Source organism: Bombus pascuorum, chromosome 7, assembly GCF_905332965.1.
Source record: "Bombus pascuorum chromosome 7, iyBomPasc1.1, whole genome shotgun sequence".
Classification (NCBI taxonomy): Eukaryota; Metazoa; Arthropoda; class Insecta; order Hymenoptera; family Apidae; genus Bombus; species Bombus pascuorum.
Window position 1 is genome coordinate 5827159 of NC_083494.1, and position 27933 is coordinate 5855091.

Genomic DNA, 27933 nt, shown 5'->3' on the forward strand with positions numbered 1-27933 from the left:
CAGAAGTATATATGAAGATTTTAAAAATCTTCATCAATGTTGTGGCTGATACGCAATTATAAATTTCTAATTTCTAATTTCTAATTTCTAATTTCTAATTCTTATCTTCCAGCTATTGGTATATTTGATTATTCAGCATAAAAATACTTTTAATTCCATATATCCAGTATTATAAATATATATTAACCAAATTTAAAATTCTACAAATGGTATTAATGAAGCTTTGAACAATAAAAATTTAAATTTTTCAAAAAAATAGGCAAATTAGAAAAATTTGCCATCTTAGAATTTATTTCAATTTTACAAGAGTGTTCTTTACTCTTTTTTTTTTCGTCAAGTGCACTCGTCATCGCTCTTAAGAATAATTACGCACACAGGTGCACGCGTTCAAAATAAAACACTTAAAGGGTTAATAAACCTCGATATTCAACGGGGCTATATTTAACGCTTATTGTACGCTTAATTTGATTATTCGTATCGTGTACTAAGTTTTTACTAAATATATAGCTGCGATAGACATCGTGTCACTTTTATATACATTTTCAAATTTGATCGTATAATTACGACTCATTCCGGTCTCATGACAGTGCTGGTGAAGTTACGCTCTCATTACGGTGCTAATGAGATTTCAAAATGTTTTATATAACACGCGCGGTAAAACCTCGTTTATCCGCAGCTTGTTTATACGAACAAATTAATTCTGAGCCTCTTTAAGCACAGACCGTCACGTAACCGCAACGTCACGTACCGGTCGGTGACGAATAGTGTGAACGGTCTCATTTAAAACGTACGTTTCAATGTTTTGTCGTGACGTTGCCGTTACGTAACGGTCTGCGCCGTATAGCGTAAATTGACCTTTATTCCTATAATAGAAATATTTATATACACGCGATCATTTGTCCTTCTTCAAAATAAATTCTATCTGTCAGAGGAGGAACAATCGAAATTCCAACGCCTGAGGGGCACTGTCCACGAAGCGTCGCTTTGTACAAGCGTAAACGTTTGTTTGTAGTCTATTAAAACGTGACGATACGTCTATAAGCGATGTTGAGTCTACGAGGCGTACAGTAAGATATATTCTGTCTTATTATTAAAACGTCTAGCAACCAGCAAGACGCCTTTATCTTAAATTATAGTTACGTACGTCTTGCTACTGACGATCTTAAGCTAAGTTCACACTGGCAGACTATTGAAGAGTGCTTGTAGAAAACACTGTGTGGGCGTCAATATTGAAGAATCTGCATCTTTTATCGGAAAGTGTTCTACGTACTAACGAGATATACTAACGTGGTATAAAATTTAAACGCAATTTTCCTTTCTAAATAGTTATCAATGACGCTGGGAGATGGTGTCACAATAAAAATATTAAAATATTAAGGGCCAATAAACATTAGTTGATTGTTTCTTTGCCTAAATGAATGGAATATTGAGTTCTCTTTACAAATAAGGGACACTTCTGGCACATATGGGTCTTTCTATAGACTTTCTTTTTCGCGAATTTCGGTAACATTAATTTGTATAAGGTTTCTTCTTTTCCTGAAAAACTGGTTTCTTCGCATTTACAGTGTTTTCTACGAGCGTTTGCTCATTAGTTGCTGGCAGACACGTGTCGCAGACGAACAGCATCTTTTCTGCAAAATTCACGGACGACGGGAGACAACATTTAAGCGGAAAGACAGCTCGCGGATAAAACCACGTCCACAACGAATGACAATTATCGGCAGACACGCGTCACGGAGAATCCCAATAAAATGCACGTCCGCAGTCAAGTATTTTATTTTCCACTGAGATGGAAGACACGAGAGACGCTTGCGGGCAAAAACTTTCAGGAAAAACGTGCATTTTACCTGGTTTGGGAAGCAACGATTCCACAGTGCGACGCTGAGATTTATGACACGGTACTTGATATGGTGACAAGAAACAGTAAAAGTAGAAAAATTGAAAATACACGCCGTTTGTCGAAATCATTGCAAAGTCACGTAAAGAAGTCACGCATCGTAAAGAATCGTTCGGAAATAGAGCAAAGGTCAACATTATTTATATCTCAGAACCATACATTTTCTAATACGATGATTATAAAATGTATTACATAAAGTTATTACACTTTATGTTATATATGAAACATTTATTAATACCAAAGAAATAAATTTTTCCAACAGTCTAAAAACACAAATAAAAGTATTAGATTCTGGGTTTCTGTTAAATATTAATGACCAAACACGTGTAATATTTTATGGTAGAAATCTTCCTCGTTGTTACGACGTTACGATATTAATTATTTATATTTACACGATATCCGATTCTAAAAGCGGGGACGTACGTATTTCGAAATCAGAATTTCAAAAGTTTAAAGTACTCTTTTTCGTACTGAAAAGGGACCGATCGCTTCAGACGATAGTCATATTTCTGCAAAGATACATTTCAATAATCTGTGTGTTCCATCTGTGATGCATTTTCGACTTATCGACATCGAGCTATATTCGGATACCCGGTACAGTTTTAGCGGATAAATGTCGTCGCCTGTAGACAGTCTAGGTTACATTTTCTGGCGACCGTCGACGGATAATGTATACAGAGAGTGTCTGTCGGTGTAGACGACACTTTAACGCCAGTCATCGTGACGAAAACGCATAGCGACGAAAATGGTACGCTGCTGTTTCGCGGACAGGTGCACATTACTTTACAATGAGCGTTGCATAGTAGCGTACTGTTAGCATCGACACGTCTAATATGATCCTATGAAGACGACGAAGCGCGAACAGCAAGGATAAATCCTCTGTTCGAACAATTTGATCTAATAAGAAGACACTTGGAAAGGACAGCTATTTGAACTGCGTTGTTTTCTAGTCAGTATGGATAAGCGAGATTCTACTTGCGATATAAACAGATGTGCAAATACTGTCGTGAGTCAGCGTATATTCGCATGTGGAATACCTTCCTGTCAATAATCGTTCGCTTCTGCCTAGTCACAAAGTAGCACAAAGTAGCGTGAATACATACGTCTGTATACCTAACACTAGAACTACCGATAGTTAACACGAAGCTATTTCTATGAAAACCAGCCAAAATGACTAGTTTTTAAAATGTATGTAATAATAGAATATTTTTATATTTATTGATTTATTACTTCCATGTTATGTAGTACATTTTTGGTATTATTAATCCATCTGGGACCATGATCTCTAAACGGGGATAGACACATTTATAAAATTGTGCAACAAGTCATTTTGACTGGTGTGGTATTTCTAGTGTTAGCATCTAGCGATCGATCCGGAATTTTCCTGATAACTGATATCATCATATTGAATGATACGCAGTAAAAATTTGAAAAACGTGTGGCAAGTTGTACAAAACGAGGAAACTGGTTAATTGGGGTTCGATAAACAGATTGCAGCCTTTTACACTTTAATAAGTACCAGTCATTTTTACTGATATTGGTATAAATAGCCTTGATATGAAATTATTTTCAATTTGAATACATTAAAAACAAAATAAAATTCATTATATTATTCTTTTAGTTATCGTTGCGAAAGTCATTATATCATTGTGGGAAAAAATATAATATGAAGTAGGAATTTGAAAATAAAATTGTAAAATCAATCAATTTGACTGATGTGGTAATTCTAGTGTTAACAAACTAAAAAATTGTAAACTATTTTCTCGAATGAAGAAATCTCTGATGTGACTTTTAATCTTTCGTGATTATTTTCTATTCTTGCGATTATTTCAAATTGTTGTCCTATTTCGGAACGTAGAAGTCGCCTAACTTTGCACCACGAGCTTTGGTGGAATTTTCAGCAGTTAAAACCCAAGTTGTTCGATGATTTTCTAGAACATTCGAGTCGTGTGCATTATTTGTTAAACTTTGGACTATGCATAATCATCGCACGTTATTTTACATTAGTCGCGAGTCTCGCATCTTTTCCTCCGGATTCGCTATTATTTCCAAATATTTATCCACGTTGGAACTCTCATAGAACGACTGATGTACGAAAAGAGCTTTACAGCGAATGAGGAAGTTGTTCTACGTAGGCTCATTGTCAGTAGTTTTCAGTAATAATAACGAGGTGTTATACTGGGTGTCCCACACGACTGGACATTCTAGAACGATGAAAGGTAGAACAGAATTTGATCAGGCTAAATGAAACGGTATCGTACAATGAGTGATGTAGCGTACGTGTCCGCTCCAAAAATAGTGACATTTCGAATATTTTTAAATATTCTTCTTCGAATAGAATTATAAATCGTTTTTTACACCGATCAATGGATCTTTAAATTCTCTATAAAAAATATTAAAGTATTTGGGTCGAAACTCGGTTTAAAAGATACTTTAATCTTGTTTAATTTTGCAAATGACGAACGAGCAAAATCACAGGGCAATAGCCTTGTGTTCTTTTCTTTTCTTGTCTTTAATAGTGTCGGTTATAGGCGATAAATTAAAAAATGTAACAATTCTAATCGTAATAATTATTTGATTCGATCAATTTTTATCTGAGGAAGGCGCGTCTATATTTCTATATTGAACTCATAAAAACAAACCGTTACATACTAACCGAAAGAAAAGAATATCCACTCATACTAAATAAATTGCTATGTTTTTCTTTCATTCATATTACAGTTTATGTATTGGGTTGGCAACTAAGTGATTGCGGATTTTGTCAATACCACCTAATGACAAAACCATTAGAAGAAATTAGAAGAAATTTATCTTCAAAACATTGTATAAGTTTTCCTGTCACATGCTATACACTCGCGCTTACTTCTCATAATAATGCAAAACGACTAAATTTTGGGTGAAACTAAAATTGAAATATCTTTTAAATGTAATTTAAAAAATCGTAAAATTTTAAATATCTTTTCAAACGCAAGTATCCTAAATACTCTTTTTCTATGTACAGAGAATCAAAACCAGGACGTTGTTTATATTATTTTGATTAATAAATACATGCACATCCGTGGTCTATTTGTCATACAGCCAATGTGTATAACTTGGTAACAAATAGATAATAGCAAATCGAATTGATCTGAAAAAACGTCAGACAACGATGATGAATAGTTCCATTCTTATCGATAAATGTAATGAAAGTAAGTTAATTTAATAGTTATTGATTTCTCACTTCGTTGTCAATGATGTGATTTAAATACGATATACTATACTTCTATGTAATTTACGTAGGAGTGATTAAAAATAACTTGAGGCGTTAAATGTTGAGACAAAAGCAGGTAGTTTTTATGTAATATCGCTATGCTTGTGCTATTCAGCCTGTTGGTTTCCGCATATTTTTGTCACGAATTTCTAATTCTAATTCGCACGTTTAAATAAAATATTTCTTTTTTCTTTTTTTTTTTTATTGAAGATTTGAAATCTCCATACAGGTTTATCTCTGCTGGTATGAATATATTTACATAGGTATATATATATTATTTCTTTAGTAATATATGAATATTCTAATGTTCATTCAATGTTACGCATTCAAGATAGCAAGATTTATATGAATTGCACGTTATAAAATTAGTCAGAAATTCCGTATAATTAGTCGTTGGCCGTCTTATTTGTTACAAAGTTTATTAGAAGTTTAAAACAAATAAATTACGTTGTATGAATAAAATTCGCAGACAAATGAGATTCGTATGTCGTATATAAAACACATTGCAATGCTGGAAGGCAAGCAATAAATAAAACTGTTACTTATTTAAATGAGATTCAAATTTGCTAAAATCGGAAAAAAACATGTGCTCGAAGTTGGCGGATTTCAGGGGAAATGAATCTTACATTTCAATCGACTAATAAGAGATATCGTTCATGTTTTTCGAAAAAAAAAATCCTGTTCTGTACCTGAGGAAACCAAATAGTAAATTATAGACGATACTACAGATATATTTACAATTAATTAATAAAATTAATATGAATAGGATATTTATAAAAATAAACGATAAACAGTCGTCAAGAAGAAGTGACTGATTTTTATCTTGAAACAAATATTGGTTCTATTTGATCGTCTCGTGCAATGCGATGCTTCCGAGAATCGTTTAATGTTTAATAATATCTGTCGCCAATTTAACGCATTATTATACAGTACGTACAACGTACGCAAAGTTTGAGCCACATCGATGAGTCGAATGTTGCGCACTTCCCTCGTGTTACGTGACGATGCACAAAAACGTACTAAACCATCGTCATGCATAAGCCGTGTATGAAATCATTGATTAGAAGGTGTCTTGTAAAGATAGCGGTAAATCAATTAATAATCTACGTACGTCTACTGCGGCTATACTTATTTTTAGACTCCGAATTTTGATGTATTTAGAGGAAATTTGAGGACACGACAATACACAGAATACGTGTAACGCGTAGAAACGTATAAATAAATGCAAAATATAGTTACTCGCTATAATATTTAGTAAATAGGGCAACTGCCTATTCAGATTCCATTTTTAAAATTATACCTATACTTGTATATCCATTTCTAAATTATATCATATTTATAGCTCTATTCGTGTACATATGAATTTGCATAAAAATTTGACGTCTGTTCATTGTGAAATGAACAATTTTTCGTAACAATGAATAAGAAACACTAAGTAACGCATTAAGCTACATTGTATATAACAATATATAACAATATAACAATGTATATAACGTATTGTTGTATTCGTATTGTGTATATATATATATATATAACATATTGTATGTATGTTATTCGTTAACATTAAGAGCAAATGTTGCGTTAATTTCAACAATGTAAATGATTTATATGAATATGAGAAAAAGTGCGCAAACTCAATGTAATATATTTATTTTGTATGAAATTTATAAAAGCATCAATTTGCATAAAATGATGCTATAAATTTGCACATATTAACATCAATATCGTGCTCATCTTGTTGCAACTTTAATATATAAATAGCTATTCTGCAACTACCTATTAGGGAAAAGTAGACTTGAAGATGTAAAACTCAAAGGTTCTCGACGTCTGAAAGGAAAAACGAGCTATCAATAAATAATAACCTTTTCTATCAACGATTACAGCTTCTAAGTGAAAATATATAAAATTCTTGTAGTAATCAACGCGTTAATGGATTGAGCGTAATTTCAAACATTCAAGTAGCAGTTTATTGCTTCTCCTATCTACAACATTTCCTGTTTATAACGCTATAAAGCAAAACTTCATATAAAATAGAGAGCAAGAAATATATGTACGTCTTACATAAACTTTACGCAATGCAAAATCAGATACGATTAACCGAACGAGTCAAAATAACTTTGGCGATACATGGAAAAAACTGAAACCTAGTAATATAATAAAAAACAGATAAAACGTGGCCAACACATTCTACGAATAAATTACGAGAAATAATATCGCACAAACACAGGCTCGCGTGAACGCTTGGTTAAAAAATCAATACGAAAATACGAAATAATTGAATAATACCGAGAAGCAAGAATAATAAGTTTGGTTGTGCTGTTTGATAGAATGGTTAAACGAACATTAACCTCAATGATGGACAGCTTGAAGAGGATCGATTCCTTGGCCCCCGCGATCGCCAGACATCACGCCACATCACGTCATTTTTATTCATGGGGAACTCCGAGGGAAAAAATTTTGCGAGGCAAGAATTAATATGCTTCAGGTCTTAACCCCGCTATGTTCTTCCCATCTTTCTCGACCAATTATATTTCAACAGCGTGAAAAATATCATGGCAGTTTGTATAAGATATGAGCAAGTTTCAGTTTTCCGAGAAACGTTCCCTTAAAATGTTCAAAATTTGTCCTTGATCGTTAAAATCGGAGTAAGATTAAAATATAAAAATTTGAAAATTGTATGGAAGAATTAATAATAAAGAATTTGTAGTACACTCGTGAGATAACCCTGCTGTAAATATCATTAACCTATTTTCGTGCTTCATATAGCGAAAAATCAGTTCGTTATTTCATCATCAGTTCTGTATTGTATTTACAAACGTTTTATAGCTGTTAGTAAAACATTTATATGCTCGTTAGATGATGATTCTTTTCTTACTTTTACTCGTAGAATGTCAAAATTAAGCCAGCTTATATATCTAATTTAAATCACCAGAAAATCCTGTCTTACTTCTTCTCGAACCTGATTGGGAACGAAAATATTTATTGAAAATGATTATTTATAACCATAGGCAATGAAATGTAAATTGCGATTTGTTTGCATATTCTGTATGTATGTTCCGCTTGTTTTAAATTCCCCATAAACGCACAAATATCCACAGTTTGATAATTGCACGATCCAAGAGCTTTTGTAAAAGTTACTTCGTTAAGTTAAAAAGTTATAAAAGTTAATCCATCTTTGTCGTTTTTAATTTCCTAAAAAGGATCAGTGCGCAATTTGCAAACGATTTTGTACCAACACCGATAAAGGTAAATGCGAAACGTATTTATCGAATTATCAAGTACCATTCAATTTTTAAAACCGTTTCTCTCGGGAACGATAAAGTGGACATAGGATATTTGCTGCAGCAAGCCATCGACGTATTATTGGAAATCGATAAAAGTAGCCGACAATTTACCAACTGGTATCTATCTATAGCACGATGTAGATGTTCGATACATTTTCCGATTATGTACTTGAACCGGTGCGAAACAAACAGCGATTCATAACCGCGCCCAAAAGAGCAGCGAGGTAAATGAAAATAGGAGAAAATACTGAAATATATATAAAAGATTGGCATTCTGGGCGTGTAACGAAAAGCAACAAATAAATGGCTAACATTTCGAGATGCATGGCCGTTTACCAAGCGATCGAGACGAAACGATATCGCGCGAACGAAAGGCAACGAAAAAATGTCATTTCTCGCGCGTGATCTCGTCGCGATTCGCGCAACGAACCTAATGAATAAAATCATTCGCGTGATGCGTCGTGGATCGTTGCACGTGACATAAATAAAAGAGAATCGAGTGGAAAGGAAGAAAGAGACGGAACGTAGCCGATACGATCGCCGCCGCCAACGAGTACGAACACGACGACGCTTTTCACGCGGAAATATAGTTTCGTATCGATTAGACGTCGGTACACGACAAAAACACGGAGAACGACCAAAGGCGAGTCGAGTCTTTCGATAGATTTCATTCGATATCAGAAATATTGGATTGTTCGTTAGATGAACGTAATCTCGTAAAACAGAACATCTTATGTCCTGTTAAACGACATCAACAATCCACGTTAACTGTATAATTGCTGTATCATGTAGTGTAATAACTATGTAATAACTAATGACGTTATTTTTATTATGTATTTTATCTTACATACACATATTGATTTACACACATAGATAAAAGATATTATATAATGAGTACATGTAACGACTGTGCCAACTTATGACTTATGTAATTCATTTTAATCGTGATCGATAATGTCCGTTAATCGATGCGACAATAAATAGGTAAATAAATACATTTACGCTGGAAATGTATTAGAGGCTATAAATAAAGTGCGGACGTTTATGCAATTTTATGTTTCTATGAATGTAATTAAAGAAATGAGATCCAAATGGAAAATTGTTTCGTCTACTAAATATCATAGTAATTGTTCTACTTTAAATATCGTTTATATCTTTGCACGTTGTACGCGCTCTGTAGATTGTTCGAATCCTAGGTTTTTCAAAAATGTACGAACATAGTCTAATTATAAATTGCGAAATTCTCCCGTATGAAGATTTTTCAGTTTTCAAAAATAAATTTGAGGATGTACCGTGCGCGTGTATCAGGCCAGTTGGTAATTAAGCATGTTGGAACTTTATTTTCTTGAAAATGGGGCGTTAAAAGAGAAAACACAGTTTAACATTTTTGATCTATTTTCACGTATACGATAATTTCGTGCCGATCGTCTACCGATACTTAATCGGTACTTGGCCAAGTTAAAGTATAGTCGGCAAATTCTCAAGTTTGTTTTTCTCAGAATCGAAGCGTCGTACGAAAAAGTTTGATTCCATATTTTCGAGTTATTTTTCCGCGTCGGATCATCGGTTGCACTATGATTTCCGATCCAACGTCGTACGAACGAAAAATCACAGGTCGTGGGCGGAATCAATAGATCGCCGTTACGAGAGCTCCAGTTACACGAATTGTTTGTTCCTCGATGAGCTCAGATAAATGGAATTCTACTGTGCTGATAACAATCTTGGAAAGAGGTTGCGGAGAATGGAAAGGAAATAGAAGGAGAGTAGGGAAAAGAGGGGAAAACGCAAACAGAAAGAAGCGGAAGTGGAAGGCAAGGAAAAAGAAAAGTGCAATGATGGGGAAATAGAGTATAATAAAAAATAGACGGATAACGAATCACGCAACGAATAAATGAACGAACGAAATGTAGAGATAAAAAGCCGAGATAACCGGAGAATTGATATGTTTTTATGCTACTGTAGTTATCTCTAAGTTAATATTTTACGTTTATAAACTCTAATTATCTAAAGCCAGGTGCAATTTGAGCTGAAATAAATATTAAATATTAAATATTCGATAGAAAAATCGGTGCACTTACTTGGCCAAAGTGCGTGCCAGGTCCTTGCGCGCATGGAGGTATCGCTGCTTCTTGGAAGAAAATACTAAGGGCAGTCTGAAACGATAAAGTAAGCACGATTAGACCGCAGGCATAACGCATTTCATTCTTCAACATTTATATGTGTTACTCTACGCCTCGACTACGTAACGCGTAGTTTTTTTCAGAATGAATATCGTTTCCGTTTACAAATCGTGTCATTAACCTTCGAACGACGAATGCCAACTCTCAACCTCGATGCCTGACTTAGCCTTTAACCACGACGTAAATATTTGCTATACCGAGACTTGAACAAGTTGTCAAAGATAGTGTTACGTTTTACATTTTAACTTTGCAGTTTAAAGGTCGATGGTTAAAATGTATTGGCTATCGCACGGTTGGCTAGAAGCTCGTATACTATTGTGCAAAAGTAACCTAAATTCTTCGATCTACATACGAATAAATATGAAGCAGAAGAACAGCATCGAAGTCTTTGGACGAATTATTTTCTATTCGATTTATCGATAGTCACAAATTCAGCGTAAAACGATGAATGATGGAGCTTCTTCGTGAAAATTTGAACAGCTCATTTATCATCGTTATTCGAACGCCTTTGAAAACTTCTTACGTGTACATTATACGTAACACACTTAACATTGATGTATCTGTATAGAACGTTATGAAATCTCATTGGCATTAACGAGATACGATTGTAGTAATTGTATTGGTCAGATTCGAAAAGTCTGAAAATGTGTATAACAATTGGAAGATATTTATTGGAATTATATATTTCAATATATAATTATATATATCCAATATATATCCAATTCCATATATATCCAATATATAATTCAATATATTTTGCAAAGATCGTCGAGATATTTAACCGATTATTCGCTGTATTAATAATATGCAGCGAGACTTTATCTTTAGCACCAATTTTATGTTTGTTAATGTTTAAAATTACTATTTGTGTCGAGTTTTAATTTTTCATTAACCGTAAGTGTATGTTGCAATAAATATCTTGTAATTTTTATATATCGTGATAGCCATTTCGTTAGAATGTAAATGAAATTCCAAGAACTTTCGTATAATACGCACATTCGTAAAAATTTTGTGCGATAAGTGTTCGGATACTTTTGTGCTTGAATGCTACATTACATTGATAAAATACACGAAGGACAGCTTAGAATGAGTCACGGGCAGAAAGGAAGATAAAAATGTAAAAAACCTGTTTGAACTATTAAATATAGAACGTCAGGTAATGGATTACTCAAAAGTTATATGGCAATCTTCCAAAAAAAACTCCTACTGTCTAAATTTATTACTTCAAATTGTATTAATATGTACTTTAATAAATTGCCAATAATCTTTTAACTAAAACACATTTTAAGAAGTAACGACAGATTCAAAACGACATCAAATTCTATACTTATTCGTAAGAGCAAAAATCATTTCCGTTTATGGACTTTCTACAATGTTGTAGTTTGTATCTGATATTAGGACCCTCTTGCGCGATAATGACAATTGACAAGTTACAAATCATAGGTCACAAACTTCACAATTTTTTAATTTAATTTACCGCCAAGTGGGAATTGTAATTTGTAACATTTACTTGTAAAATCCCATGTTTCGTTAATTACCAAACTTGCTTTACTGTTACGCCAGAAAATTTAGCAATGCTAATAACTTGTAGTCTATGACTCGCAAAATTTGACTAGCAACATTAGCTTAAATCGCGTGCGAGAGAATCTAGAAACGTGAAACGTTTTTAGAATAGAAAACTAACTATTTTCTGAATTGTTCGTTCTGAATATCCTATAATTCTGTTACACCTAAGGTGGCAAAGATAATGAAAGAATCTTTTATTTAAATCGAGATCGAAGCCAGTGTGTCACATTGATTTCCCTCTGCTAAGTACAAGTTTTTAGATAATTCAAGCCTTAGTACACTGGTCGTAAGGTGAGGTCATGCAGAGACCAGAATATCTTTTTTGCTACCTATTGATAACTATTAGAAACACATGCCCAATAATTTGCTATATGCTTTCTAATTTCTAGCTTTGTTAGGCGAGGTTACACAGAGGAAGGGGAAAAATCAAAATTAAAATGATCTTTGGAAAAGAGCGAATAATATAAATATTAAAAATAAAAACCTCCGTGATTAGCACCGCAAGTGGTTGATATGTTACGTTGCCATATTGTCAGTTTCCTTCTATTTCTTACCTAAACAAATGAAAAATAAGTGCTTTATTAAACGTTCTTCTTTATAGTTTAACAATCTTACGTCAAATAGGATAATCGAATAACACGTAATTTGTCAAATTTATTTATTAAATTTCATTCGTTTTATCGTCAGATATTTTTCTGGTCGCGTAAGAAGATCTATTGGCATCGATAATTTCTGACTTCTAGCCTTGCTATGAGATAAAGTAATTGGATATATATGTGTAATTACAGATACACTTTCAAGAATTATGTGATAGAACGAATATTTCATTTAAAAGGAAATGTATCGAACAGAAATGAAAGACACCGAAGTATTCTTTTGCTCTTCTGGGGAAACATCGTTTTCTCTTTCGTGTAAGTTTGTTAAAACTATTCGTTCGACGAAGTCTATCGTCTTCGTTGCGTTATTTGGAATGCTACTTCAGTCAATTTTCATTTCGGATACATACGTACGTAAGTTTTTAAGGAAATAAATTTATAAAATGACAAAAAATACCACGTTAACTACATGTTAATTGCACGTGATCAAGTTGTACAGCGGAACGTAATCGCCTACTTTCTTGCCATTTCGAAACAACATCGGAATTATTTTCGAAATTTGATCGTCGCATTTGATATATAGAGTGTGACTCGATTTGTATCAACAGAGTAACGAAGCAAATCTTGCGCTTGCCCGTAGCTTGGAAAATATTTAAACAGTAAGTTAAGAAAGGGACACTAAAAAGCTTCAACACGTGTTAATGTCTTTAGCTACAGTCGAACACGCAACTGGCAAGTGAAGTCACGTGGTGTCACATACTTACAGTATCGCTCAAAAGTGAGTGATTGGTTGTAACTAGAAATTCATAAGCTTCTTGTTCACCTTGTGAAACCAGATCATGCAGTATCTATGTACTCGAATGCGTTTGTCTATGTACAACACTCTCGCCCATGAGCCACCGTCACCGCTGACGCTTACTCCTTTTCAGCAAAGTGCTTATTAAAACAATACAAGACTTTATTTTATCATTTAATTTCGAAATATTTAACAACTAATTTACGATAATATCCGAAGGCTAAATTAAAGCTGTACTCGTATGATTCGAATAAACATTAAAAGAAATGACTGCGACCATAAGCATAATCGAAGAATACTGTAAGTGGGAAAATTGAGAAATTTTGTATTTTAATGGAAAATATTCGCGAAAGGTATAGAACTTCAGTGCAATTTCCCATTCTAAATAATTGTTAATGCTAGTAGATGTGGTGGCACTGATACGACTAACGTCGCCTCTATAGAGAAAAATATAAATACCGATAAACGTCAGTTAATTATTTCTTGGCTTTTGTTTATTGCTCTATATAAACGCGACATCGAGTTTTTCCACGTACAGAATTTTCTACACATACTCTTTACTTATTCATGAAACTGAACTACATGTTTACTTGTCGTCCTGAAACATTCTTTGGCTACGGTATTTTCTACAATTGCTCTTCCATTGCGCTGGTGATTATGAAACTAGCTTAAGTCGTATATATTCTTCGATTTAAGATATTTAAAGTTTCGCGTTTGACGCATGAACTGAATTCTGTTTAATCGCGTGACAAGGAACTCGCAGCAACGGCTCGATTTTTACCATTTTGCAAAAATGGTTTCAAATAGTATTAACGTATAGTAATTGTAATGTATGAGAATAAGTGATAAACTCAGGTTTTTTAAATTTTTGACCTAGACCACTTTCATAGTCACTGGCACAATTGAGAAAATACGAGATATGTTGGGTTAGCCTAATATCATACCGAATAGAAGAATGAGGCAAGCGCGCTGAAAATCGGAAAAGCAGTTATGGGAACCTGTTAGAAGAAAGTTGGAAGACAACGGACAATTACGCCAGAAATATTAAGATCAGAACAGAGATTCTTTTTATTTTAAATATATGTATGTTTATATATACTTATTTATATGATTATCTATAAGATCCGTATCAACTAGGCCGTGGATTTTCATGCAAATTTAGATTGTTATATACACAATTAAAGAAATAAAGCTTAAATACAGAGATTCATCCTGTCTATTAAATATTAAAATGAGTACACTGTTTTTAATGTTTTACGTTCTATGCGCTTTGTTTATTTTTGTATCAGCGATTAGAGGAAGATGATTGAAAAACACGTAATTAAATTTTAAGTACAATTTAAAACAATTTCTATTTATTTTCAGGTAAGCAAACGTTATAAAGTTTCTGCATTTATTATTAATCGTTCATGTGCTTTGAAATAATACTGAAATATGAACACATTTATAATTCATAAGACGAAAAAATATTACTCGACTGTTTCAGTAATGTACAAATACTATTACTATATTTAAAAATCGCCTGTATATTTTTCACGTCCTTAATTATACCGAGTTAATAAATTTCCGCACGCCGCATAGTTATTTTAATGTGTTCGTTGGAGTCTTTTACTTATAATTAATATGTAAATACACGTCTACCATGAGCTGACCGTAATAAAATTTACTCCGACAGTCTACGTTAATGCAAATTCGTACCTTTACGAACGTAATTTAAAAATATAGACACTAAATAGCAGCTACCAAATGTCGTTACGTTTGATATGTTTGTTTTTTCTTTTTTTTTTTTTTGATATTTGTATGTTGCATAAATATCCGCAGAGTGTGTACCAATTAGACTATCGACGATACTATAATTTCACATTTTTTTCGTAAAAATTTGAAGGTAAATTTTCTACATATAGACATGCGCGTTTCTCCTTTTATAATAAAGAGAAACAACCGCTACAAAAGAGTGGGAATGCTCTGAAACGAGAATAAAATCGCTGAGGCAGATATTTGTAACGAATAACACGTTATTTTTATCGACTGTTGCATTTATATGTATTGTAATTATAGGATATTTATAGAGATATTTCGTTTCAGTCGTACACGCTTCTCCGATGGCAATTAATCAAAGCTTCGACGCTTTGATAACGCCGCTTAAAGTGCGAACAAACTTTAATAATTTCTACCGAGCTTACAAATTTAATATTCGCAGTGTACAAGTGTAACATGCGGCCGATCGATACAGCGAAATTTTGATAACTCTATTGTAAGAATAGCGAGTATAACGTTACGCTGTTGGATTGTATTTCGATACGTAACGCGATCTTGTAATAGAAACAGAACCATTATATTATATTCGTCTGTTACTGCAATGTCATACATAATTGTCTGTATCGATCGATTACCTTTACCATAATTAGTACAGTTGTGTTAGAGTGGTAAATGTGCCGTACCTTCCTTAACCCATTTGCATTATGGCCCTACTTAAGAGGACTGTCTCTATCACCGTGCGCGGTTGGTCGTAAGTGCAGTAAATGACATCCGAATTCTCCATGGAGTTTATCGAAAATATACTGTTCAAAACAATTTGTAGACAATATTACTTTGCAAACATCGCATCTTACATTCTTTATAACAGAGGAAAAAAGAAAAAATTATTTATTTAAAAAAAATAAGAAATAGGAAATTAAATCATATTATTTCTCGTGGAATTTTTTAAAATGGCCAATACAATAAACTGATATAGGCGAGATGTTGAGAAACGGGTCAAACGTGATCTCTCGCATCTGAAGAATACTTAGCGACTGAAATAAAAAGCAATCACAGTAACACCAAGCTATTTCTACCAAAAGTAGTAAAAATGACTGGTCCTTAAAAAAATACGTAATAATAGAATACTTTTATATTTATTGATTTATTACTTCCATGTTGTGTAGTACATTTTTGGTATTATTAATTCATCTAGGATCATGACCCTTAAACGAGGGTTGGCACATTTATAAAATTGTAGAATCAGTCACTTTGACTAGTGTGGTATTCTAGTGTTAGCATCTAGCGATCTAGCGATCGATTCGGAATTTTCCTGATAACTGATATCATCATATTGAATGATACGCAGTAAAAATTTGAAAAACGTGTGGCAAGTTGTACAAAACGAGGAAACTGGTTAATTCGGGTTCGATAAACAGATTGCAGCCTTTTACACTTTAATAAGTACCAGTCATTTTTACTGATATTGGTTAAATAGCCTTGATACGAAATTATTTTCAGTTTGAATACATTAAAAACAAAATAAAATTCATTATATTATTCTTTTAGTTATCGTTGCGAAAATCATTACATCATTGCAGAAAAGAAATATAACATATAGGAATTTGAAAATAAAATTGTAAAGCCAGTCAATTGGACTGGTGTGGTAGTTCCAGTGTTAATACATTTATATGTAGGATGGAAGACTGTAACAGGAAGAATTTCCTACTGTCGAGGTGCTGGTTTGGCCCTGATAGGATTTTCCCATCGTTATATTTCGATTTTGCTTTCATCTTGGCAAACAAAAAGAATCTAATGTTTTAAAAAACTATGTATGGTACAAGATTAAAACAATAAATCACGCGTACCAATAATACTTTCTTCCATATTTTTCTCAAACTAAAGATGATATCTTTCAACGTCAGAAGAATATAATTGCATCGAAAATAACCAAAAACACGTAGCAGGGCTAGTCGATCGACATTAGCAACAAAGGAAGCTATCAGCATGTTAAATGAGTTTGAACGAGAAACGTTAAATTAGTTGGAACGAGTATCACTGTTTACTCGGGAAATTTGACATCGATTGTCAAAATAGCATCGAAATCCATGAGTGGCTGCAAAAGAAGTGGTATTTTTACATTTAGATAATCCAATAACCGGGTAACTTTCCTCGCGTGAGATAAAAATGAAGAGACACGTGTTGGTGTGTGACCAATTCTCCGCTCAAGTTTGACTCATTCAAGGCCTAGTCACAGGACAAACTGTCCTATGACGTGACGACACAGTTACTCATCGGTAACTTTCACTGTTAAGGGTTAACTCCGGATGTGATCATTCTTATTACTTTTACTTTCTTGCTTTACGTTATTTCGGTATTCTTATGCTCGGTGGCTTTTTCTATATTTGTTACAACATAATGCATATAATGTATAATAAATAATTGTTGTTTTAGCATTCGAATACTATATAGAGAAAAATTATATAAACAAAAATTATGTAGGAGAAATAGTATATATATAATTGTTCACGACGTTGAAGTACATATTTACTTTGCTGTCTTTTCCCGAGTTGTTTCTTGGTGACGCTTTTTTTATTCGCTCAGATAAAAAGAAGTCCTGATATACTCTCAATTAGTTCATACAATTCGAACTGATATAACTTGGGAATTACGACAGAATTTCACAACACTTTGTACAATAATTTACCGACTAACAATATTTGTAGATGGACGAGTTAGTCAGTTATAGATGATAAAATTATTACGTGAAAAGGGATAATTCGAATCTAGTAAATGAACAAGCGGCTTGTAATTTATAAAACTTCTATTCTTTCGTTACTAAACTTATTACGATTACGCAAGAGAGTCCACTAATAAAATGAATGAACGATGAATTTAACATTGGAACGCATATACGTATAGAGAGTTACAAGAACCGCGTTGTAAACAAGTATATTTATTTAAGTAGATACAGTAACTTGCAAAAGTATTCATACACTTACCATAAAAAACTTTTATACGTATGTGTGTATGTATATCGTGGATGTTACATAAAACATTTTGAAATTGTATCGGCGCTATAATGAGACGTGATTATCGTGATCGTATTAGCGTTTGAATCCAATATCAAATATACATAAAACTTGTAACATATTTATTGCAAACTTATATTTAGTATAAAATTAATATGTACACGGTATAAATAGTCGTCTTAACACATTGACTGCTACGTTGGTCATTGGCGCGCTTGAACTTCTTACAATTGTAAAAATTGTATGAAAATTGACAGTTAGAGCATTTTGAATATAACCGATAAATAGAAGATACTTTGAAACAAAAAGTGCCCCATTGAACAATTAAACATTTTTATTAGAACATCAATAAAAAAAAAAAACAAATCTTCTATCTAACGGTACATTGTGTTTGCATCCATATCTTTGAGGGGTAATCTACGAATACTATTATAAACACAGCCTAGAAAATAATCGTAAATGCTGCTTTATAATCATAATTAAAGTTAGAAGTGTGCACATACCTTACTATTATATATAGAATGAACAAATACCGTTTACTAATATCTCCTACATGTTTCAATAATATATTCTGAACGTTTTGCTTACGACGAAATAACGAATGCGAATAGTTTGTTGAAATAAACGAAGCCTTATTATAATATGTCGCTATCAACTGTTACCAAGGCGCCACGGTGGTCACCCGTGACCACCAATAAGATAAACGGTCCATTGGGGAAGAATTTGTCTTACATCATCAATTTATTATTATTTTGCCATTATATGCTTTGAATGATAAAAATACCCCCATGGCAACCTGAGCGAAACATGTGATTTCGTCATCTGTGCAAAATATACTTGCACTAAATATCTTGGAACTTGTGTACACATTTTCAGAATCGCTTAGAACTATACCGATATAATCGCGATAATTGCGTGTCATCGCGGTGCTAATGAAATCTCAAACTGTTTCATGTAACACGCGTGATACGTAAAAGACGAAACCGAGAAACGTAAGCTGTACTTGTCCAATTCTTAAAATAAAATTGTCGAACGCATTATTCTCGACACTCTGTCACACCTCGTAGATCGAGGTTAGCTTTGTACGTTGCGCGGCAACGTAGTCGTATATTGTCGGTAAATTGCAAAACAGATAGTACTAGAAACGCGGCAGTTTTATCAGTGCTTTGGGCGATCGCGCGAAAGTTTACCGAACGCGGATCACCCGTTCCCTGTGTGTGCCCAGCCACTTCCAACCGACCCAATTGCCGCGGAAACTAGCACACAATTCTCGCTAGTTTCTCGCAGCCACGCGACATTCTCGCTTTCGCGAAGCTTTGAAAGTTGCTTTTTCCAAGAAAAACCATGACGCGGCCGCTCGCTTTTGCTCTTATATATCCATCGTACACGAGCGTTTTCGTGTGGATTTCCATCACGTTCCCGTCGAGTTTTCTTCGAAACTAACTTCTATAGCGTTGCACCGTTGCACGCTTCTAAAATATTAACCCTTGCATATGTATTTTTCGTTCCGATAGAACACGCAACGACAAGCTACACGGAAAATGGTTATAACTTTCATCGTTATATCGCACAGATGGTATCGATAAATCGTTAGTAACGAATCTTATCTTTATGTTTGCCTTGAAAAAAAAAAAAAAAAGAAAAAAAGAAGAAATGGATAACACGAACGACTTTAGACCGAGTATGGTTGATGTTAACCTGTATTGGAGTAACCCGTGTTAAAGATAACAAACAGTCAAATTGTTTGATCATTCGATAAAATGATGATGATTATGTTGTGTGGAAGCTTTCCACGAGTACACGATATATCTTCTGTTTAATACATTGTCTTCTATTAAAGACAATCAGGAAGATCGTTATCGTTATGCTTGTTACACTAATTGGAGTATACATACATGTATTTTCCATTTAAGAAGACGCAATTGTGCGGTATTTTGCTCGGTGGTGATGCAGAACCTACGAGGAGAATAAATTATTTCTCTTTCCTTTCGGAATTTCATGCTTTTCACGCAGAGATCACGCGCGTCGCTTTCATAAACACGACCGTTCTTCAAAAACGCTGATGTTTATCGCTTTTGATATTCGCGGTTCATGAAAGAAAATAAAATAAAAGACAAGGAAATAAAAAGAGTAATATATATGTACACTTAGTTTGCTATTTTGTCTTTGATACGTTAGAGGTTTTACTCGTTTCGTCCTTATGCCCAACTTTTATCTGAACAGGTAGAAACGTTTCATTTCTTCTTATTCACTAACACACGTACTCCGTACGGTTTTACGAATTATAGGATTTTCAAATTCAAAATTATTTCAATGTGTCACGTCAAACGTAATATTCGAACAGATGAAAAATGATGATTGTCCGTGTTCGTCTTCTCCCAGAGAAGCAAAGTGATGCTCAAAGTGATGGTTCTTTAATTTTTGTTCGACATAGTTTGATTTTTGTGGAGAAAGTATTCACGATATAACACTATTGCAGTTGAGTTCGTTTCAAATCACATTACAGAGCAGTATCTGATCATCCTGTATAGCGATCTTCGAACTTGTACATTTCGATCACGCTGATTTCAGCACGAAATTTCTGATATTTTAAGAGCGTGTTTGAAATAAAATCGAAAAGAGAAATCGTGCGAATCAATAGCGACTTTTCCATATTCTGATCGAACTCGAGATATTTGTTAATATTAGAAAGCTACAACTGGGTCGAAAATGACCGCAGTTACGTTATGAGGTTTTGAAACCATGACAGATATTATTCTTCTCTCATAGAAAGAAGACTAAAAAGAAAACACCCCACCGACCTCACTAAAGAAATAAAATAGTCATACTCGAAGATGGTATCTCACTGGGGATAGCCATACACATGTTATTTAGTGATTAAGCTAGAAAAATTTACCGAATGTCCAACTGGACAAATTGTAAACAATAAAAAAATATTATTCTTGTAGAATTGATTAATTTTTTATATCGCTCGATCACAATAAATCGCGATATAGATTATTTTGAGATGTCTTTAAATACTTAATTAGATACATTTAAGTACCAACTAACGATTGTTCCAATGTACCATTGTTTTAAAAAACATACCGATATGTCAACCGTTTAATGAATTTTGTTGGGACGTAAAAAAAAAGTCAGTAACATTATATAAATAATCGAGTGAATTGACGCAATATATGCGTCAATAGCAATGAATGTATTGACAGATATTGATCGATACAAACAATTCTTCACGAAGAGTATTTTAGTAATTACGTAAAAAGTGCTGGGAATCTTCCCAGTCGTGTGTTGATCGCACTGTCAAAACATTGAAAACAAATATGCACCAACAATATGAGGGATTCAGTAGAAAAGTTCAGTTGAAAACTCTCTTTTCCTAGAAACGAATATTGAAATGATACGTAAAAGATCCTTATCTATCCACTTTAGTGTAAAGTGTTTTTGCTTTAAGAGTATAGTAATGAGTATAATTGCGAATATTTATGTATTATAAATAATTGAAAAGAGCAAAGGTCTATAAAATGGACATAATATGCAAAGTTATACAAGACAAGACGTTTAAAGTGAAAGATTTATAGTATATAGTTATAAGTAGTTAACATATAATTATAAGCAATCTCTATTTAGGTTCGTTGCTGTATGCTTAAAAATACAAAATTGTATGAACATGTGCAATAACATGTTCGATGGCGCAAGAACATAGACTTTTCTATTAGAATTTAATTTTATCCCTATTTTTCACGAGTTAACGATCTTGTCGCTTGTATCGTTTTACTTCAAACTCGCTTAATTATTAAATTATTCTTAATTACTTCGATTTAATCTTCCTGCTATAATCGCGAGTCTTAATTTTAACGACAGGTAAAAGATCAAACATCCACTCGTAATTTTCCCGTAAAAAAATACAAGTTACCTCTTCAACGGATTATTTTCATCAAACTTTTAAAGAGTTCCACCTACATACACGTTCCTTGATCGTGCAAAAATCAGACGCAAACAGCTGTACAAATAAACTTGAGATTAACTTTCGTCATTGAAAAGATGCGATAAAGTTCATATATTTTCTGATGACAAAATTCTCTTTCAATTGCAAATCCTATTACTAATTTTCTTCGTCCAAGCTCCGCTTCCTATTTACGATACTATTTTATTCAAATTGTGTGCAGCGTTCGACGCTTAAAAATCTTAAACGATATTCGACCAATTTTCTATCCGAACTTTTTTCTAGCTCTTTACCTTTAGCTTCTTTACCTGCTTCGTTAAATCGAAAGAGAAGAGCGTAAAGTTAATGACGTGTGGATAATAAGCTAAAGGATTCTATTTGTATGTAAATAAACGTACAATTATTTATACCAATTGCACACGAAAATGCCATGATCGATCGAGAAACGAGGTAAAAGATACGTTCGACCGCCACGTGGATATTTTAAATTACCAAAACTTTGGTAGACCCGTTCACGTGTTCCAATTTAAGCTAGAAAAATTTACCGAATGTCCAGCTGGACAAATTGTAAAATACAAATTAAATAATAATAATAAAAAAAACGTGTTCCAAAAACGTGTTCCAAAAACGTGTTCTCAACCGGATTGCGTTCGAGTCACGTAACGAAAAAAAATCTGAAATAGATCTACAGTTCGAACCTTTCGGGCCGAGTCAGACGTACGTATATTATACGTATATTATGAAAAGATTTTGTAAACGCTCGTCTGACGGGAAAAGGACGGAACAAAAACACAATAAAAGAAATTTCCTATCTCGAAAGTCATGCTCAGACTGAAAAACGCTTCTGTCAGCTTCGTTGCATCCATCGATTATGAATTAACGCTTTCTGTAAATCTTTTCGAATCTTTCCAGATGCAAAATACTCTCGCGAAAGAATTCGTACGCTCTTCTACGCCGCCTTTTACGAACGTGTTACGCGTATTATACGAAACATTTTGAAATTGCGTTGATACCGTAATGATTGATCGACGCTCAATTATAGCGATTACATCGGTGAAAATCTAAACGATTTCGAAAATCAATACAGTGTTCAAGTGCAAGAAAGTGTTTTGAAAAGTTGCAAGATATTTGGTGTAGATGGCAAAGATATTTAACACACCATCGTCCGTGATATTGATAAGTGTCGATGTATTGTATTTATACGGTATAGGAATTACGTATTGAACATAAGCTTACAGCAAATATCTTGAAAGTTCCGCATATATTTTCAGATTAGCTTCCAATTTTGCCAATATAATCATGGCAATGGTAGTGCACTATGGTGCTGATGAAATTTCAAAATGTTTTACATAACACGCGCAACGTGTGTCGCAATATGTGTTACGAGTCATAATTTATGATCGAACTAGCTTCCATGATGGTTGCTGAATATTTGATCTAAAAATTAGATATTCTCTGAAACTCTTCAGAATTGTACGCTTCAGAAGGGATGAGACGATTCTTAGAATCCTTAACGATGTACGTATTTGTGACTATTCCGAGAAGTTTTCTCCAGGTTTACAAGTTTTCTATTTTTAAATCAATTATTCTCCACACGCCGATGAAGTTTATATGGAAAGTTTTCCGTAACCGCTGACCAATGGCACGTTTATGCCACTTGCCAGTGAAAAACTGACTTTCTAAATATTATTGTTTCCTACTCTCCGTGAGAAGATAAAAAATAAATATTAATTTTTTGACGATGTAGCTTGAGGGAGGCTCGAACAAACCGTTGGATAATAACATGCAGCGAATATAAACTTCCAGTCATCCTAATAGTCATCGCCCTAACTCGACTGTTAATATTCGTTTCTTACGAACAGACGAACATATGTATTTCTTTGCATCTGATAAAATCATTCGTTCTTCTAACAATCCTTCTCGATTTTGTTATACCATCGAAAGATTAAGAATAATTACTTAAACATAGAATTAATTACTAAAGCATATGCTACGATTAGGAACATTTATTTAAAGTAACTTTTACTCTATCTTTTTGGATCATATTTTACTTACAGAAAAACTAAACATCCGCATTATATATCATCGTACGTTATCTCGGAAGAATAATATGGTTGATAATGATTGAAGATAGGACGAAATTTATTGGCTGGTTATAATACGTCAAGCTGAAAACTTCTGGTAAACGATATTTCGTATGCATCGACATAACAAAAACCAATGTCGATAGAACATTTCCCGCGTGTTTTAACGTTAACCTATTCAGATAACAGATAATAAGATTTTTGTATGTTTGTTAATCTATTATTACGAAGGTTCTTCTGTTAAAAACTAGTAAACTATTTCTTTCCTGTGTTTACCACAGCCTGATGAAAGATTTGTTTGTAAGAGATTCCGCGAGATACAAGGCAGAACGTTGAGTTTCAGCATTTCTCGAAGAACGAAAATTTATTTTTTAATGTATAATGTTGCAATTTTATATTTTCTTGTAGATATTACATATCAAAAAGAAACATTTTATTCTGCATCATTCTTAACTTTTACTTCTAATTTTAAATAATACACATATAATATATTACTACATTAGACTAAAAAGAAAACACCCCACTGACCTGACTAAAGAAATAAAATAGTCAAACTCGAAGATGGTATCCCGCTGGGAATAGCCATTCACATGTTATTTAGCAATCAACACGTTGATTGTCATGTCACCCATATTCGGGTGACCGCAAAGTTTCTAATGGGGCGGCCTCACCCGTATTCGGATGACTTTTAATTGATCGTTGTAGATATTTGAAAAGATATTGTACAGGAAGTAATAAAACTATTGAATTGTTGTAAAAGTAATACGAAAATGGTTTATTAAGAAAATTATATAGAATGTAAAACTTTGAAGCATTTTATACAAAGCTGAGTACATTTGGGCGGAACATTTGGGCGGAACATTTGGTCGGAACATTTGGGCAATAAGTTGTTTTCTTTAAATTCTCTCGTGTCTTTGATCGGTCCGTTCAACGTTTTATCTGCATAACATAGTTTGCATGCGCGTCTAATGCTTCTTCCGGAATCATTTTATGCTGTCTCCGTCGAAGACAACGATTTTTTGTATTTTCAGACAACTCTAATAATCTTGCAGCTAATAATTCTCTAAATCTTCTAATATTTACATCCTTCCTTGTTGCAATTTTGTAAACCGTCAAAGCGTTTACAACAGAAATTCCCAGAAGGAGTTGAATGCCAAGTTTTCGGTACCATTTGATTCCTTTTCTAATCGTGGTGGTATAAGAAACTATTTGGTCAGAATAATCTATACCACACTCGTGGCCTGAAGGAGATTTCACCGAAAATACGCGCGGCAGTCAACGTGTTAAATTAGAAAAATTTACCAAATGTCCAGCTGCACAAATTGTAAATTACAAATTAAATAATAAAAAAAATATAACATATTAAACTATAAAAAGTAAAAAATTCATTAATTTCTTACAACTACTGTAATACTCAGAAAATTTTTATTCCAATTAATACGACATGGTCAGCGATAAAGAGAACATGAAAAATATGTTTAACTCGAAACTCGTTAAAATTGATATTCCTCCTTTTTCTGTGGACGCTCCATGTTATATCAAATGTCCGTAATTCGTGGAAAAGCCAGGAAGATCCCATGACGCAAAATGGGACGGAAATTAAGAATGAGAAAATTATGTCGGTGGCTTTGCTTTTAAGAAAATTGAGTTTGAAAATTTGCGGTGTATGTATATCCAGTAGCGAACAAGAGTTTAAAACAGCTACTTATCTGCTAGATTATCGTATTATATATGTATATGTATTATACTAAGATAATAAATAATCAACATTTCGTAGTTGTCCTTGCAACTACATGACACTCGCGCTTTATCTACGAACGGCTACGAGACTTTTAAAACACCAACGATACTCGAGAGGATAAATATGAAACGACTCGATGCTGTACTCGCTGCGGACATTACTTTAGGACGAACGTTCGAATTCAGTGGTGCACAGAATTAATCGAACGATGATAAAACTATCTGGCACGACATACTACATTTATAGTAGCAATCGCTGAATTCAAGTGAAAATCGCGAGTAAAGCCAGCGACCTGCGCTGAGAAAATAGAAGAATTGTTACGTTACCTCGTAACAAGAAAAATACATTTGAGAAATAGATTACATAAAAAATAGAAATAGATAGAAAATATTGCCATAGCCTGTAAGCAGGCGCTATCGTGGTACCTATGAGTATAGAAAAAAGAAAAATAATGCAGAAACCATAAATCAAAGAAACAACAGCAAAGACCATTGTTTATCCTGAAATGAAACGATCATCCTGATTTTGACCTCGAAGCACGCGGAAGAAACCAATGCTCAGTCGCAAAAATCCGAAGCTGAGCTTATTATTTACCGAATGTTCAGTTGAACAAATTGTAAAGTACAAATTAAATAATAAAAAAAAGTCTTATTCTAGGATGAGTCGATATTTATTTAGTAGAGTGAAACTGAATAGCGCACGATTGCGACTATTTCAGTAGCATTTTTCAATAGCAACTGGTTGTTTGGTGTTTAGGATATAGAGCGACATTCTACGAGAAAGGTAGTCGTCTTAAACTTTTGTCCGCTAGTGTACATAGATTTGCTGAATTGCCAACTAAACGAGAGCAGATAATTGATAAGGATAATAAGGATAATTGATCAGCAGGTTAGTTTACGTGTGAAAATAAACGGAAAATGTAGAATAAAATTATAGCCACACATCGGCTAAATCGATTTACCGCATGTCCTTATTGGACAAATTGTAAAGTTTCTTAAAAGTACAAAAAGAAGAAAAAAACTGTACATAGATTATTGTGATTGAAGTGACATAATACAAATAAATAGACGCAGAATAGAGTTCCGATTATACGAAATGTCCGATTAATCGGCACACATTCCTCGACTATTCTTCAGCAACCGTCGCGAATCCTATTTCGCATAAACGAAGAAGTCGAATGCATCTAGCACGGTAGTCGGTACCAAACAGTTGATTAAACGAACGAAACGAATTATCTCTGCATTCGTCATGGTGGTTTTCAAAATTATTTTCTTCGTTTTTATCACCTCATAGGTACAGTCTGATTATATGACACTGCTTTGGTCCTGAGAGATTCCACTGTGTCTCTGCTTCAATGAAGAATAACTTCAATTTTCCCAAAGCAAGCAAAAGCATTTGTATATGTTTGGTAATATAACAATGGTACAAGGAAAAATGTAGAATCGGACATTTTTGAAGAGATGAAGTTTCTGAAAGAAACATCGTTTACAAGTTACTGCTCGCGCGGTTTGCAAATAAAGTTTCGCCGCCGCGTATCTTGCGGGTAAAAAAGAAATGGCACACAGCCATGCAGTGGTGGTGCCTCGTTAATTTTTCAAGCTCCTCAGATATATCTGGCATTGTTTTGATATTTCGCGGGTACTCAATGCGTTTAAAACGTGCTCAAACAATTTCAGAAATCTCTTGACAACGTCAGATGCGAAAATAAATTCTTCGTCTTCCTCGATTCATTCCATGAACCAACGACACACATAAATTATCGAAGAAAAGAGAAGAAGAAGAAAAGAATGGGAACAGGTCGGTTGAATCGTCACAGTCGATTTTGTT

The 27933-nt window shown here is 33.6% G+C and overlaps 1 protein-coding gene across 2 annotated transcripts in view; it reads right to left on the reverse strand.

Annotated features, from left to right (window-relative positions):
• The window catches only part of LOC132909274 (UBA-like domain-containing protein 2), an 82375-nt gene that overhangs the window by 41718 nt on the left and 12724 nt on the right, over positions 1-27933 (reverse strand). For both annotated transcript variants that reach the window (XM_060964014.1, XM_060964015.1), the window contains exon 2: positions 10510-10584. In XM_060964014.1, coding sequence (XP_060819997.1) covers positions 10510-10584 — 75 coding nt within the window. The remainder of the gene's footprint in view (positions 1-10509; positions 10585-27933) is intronic.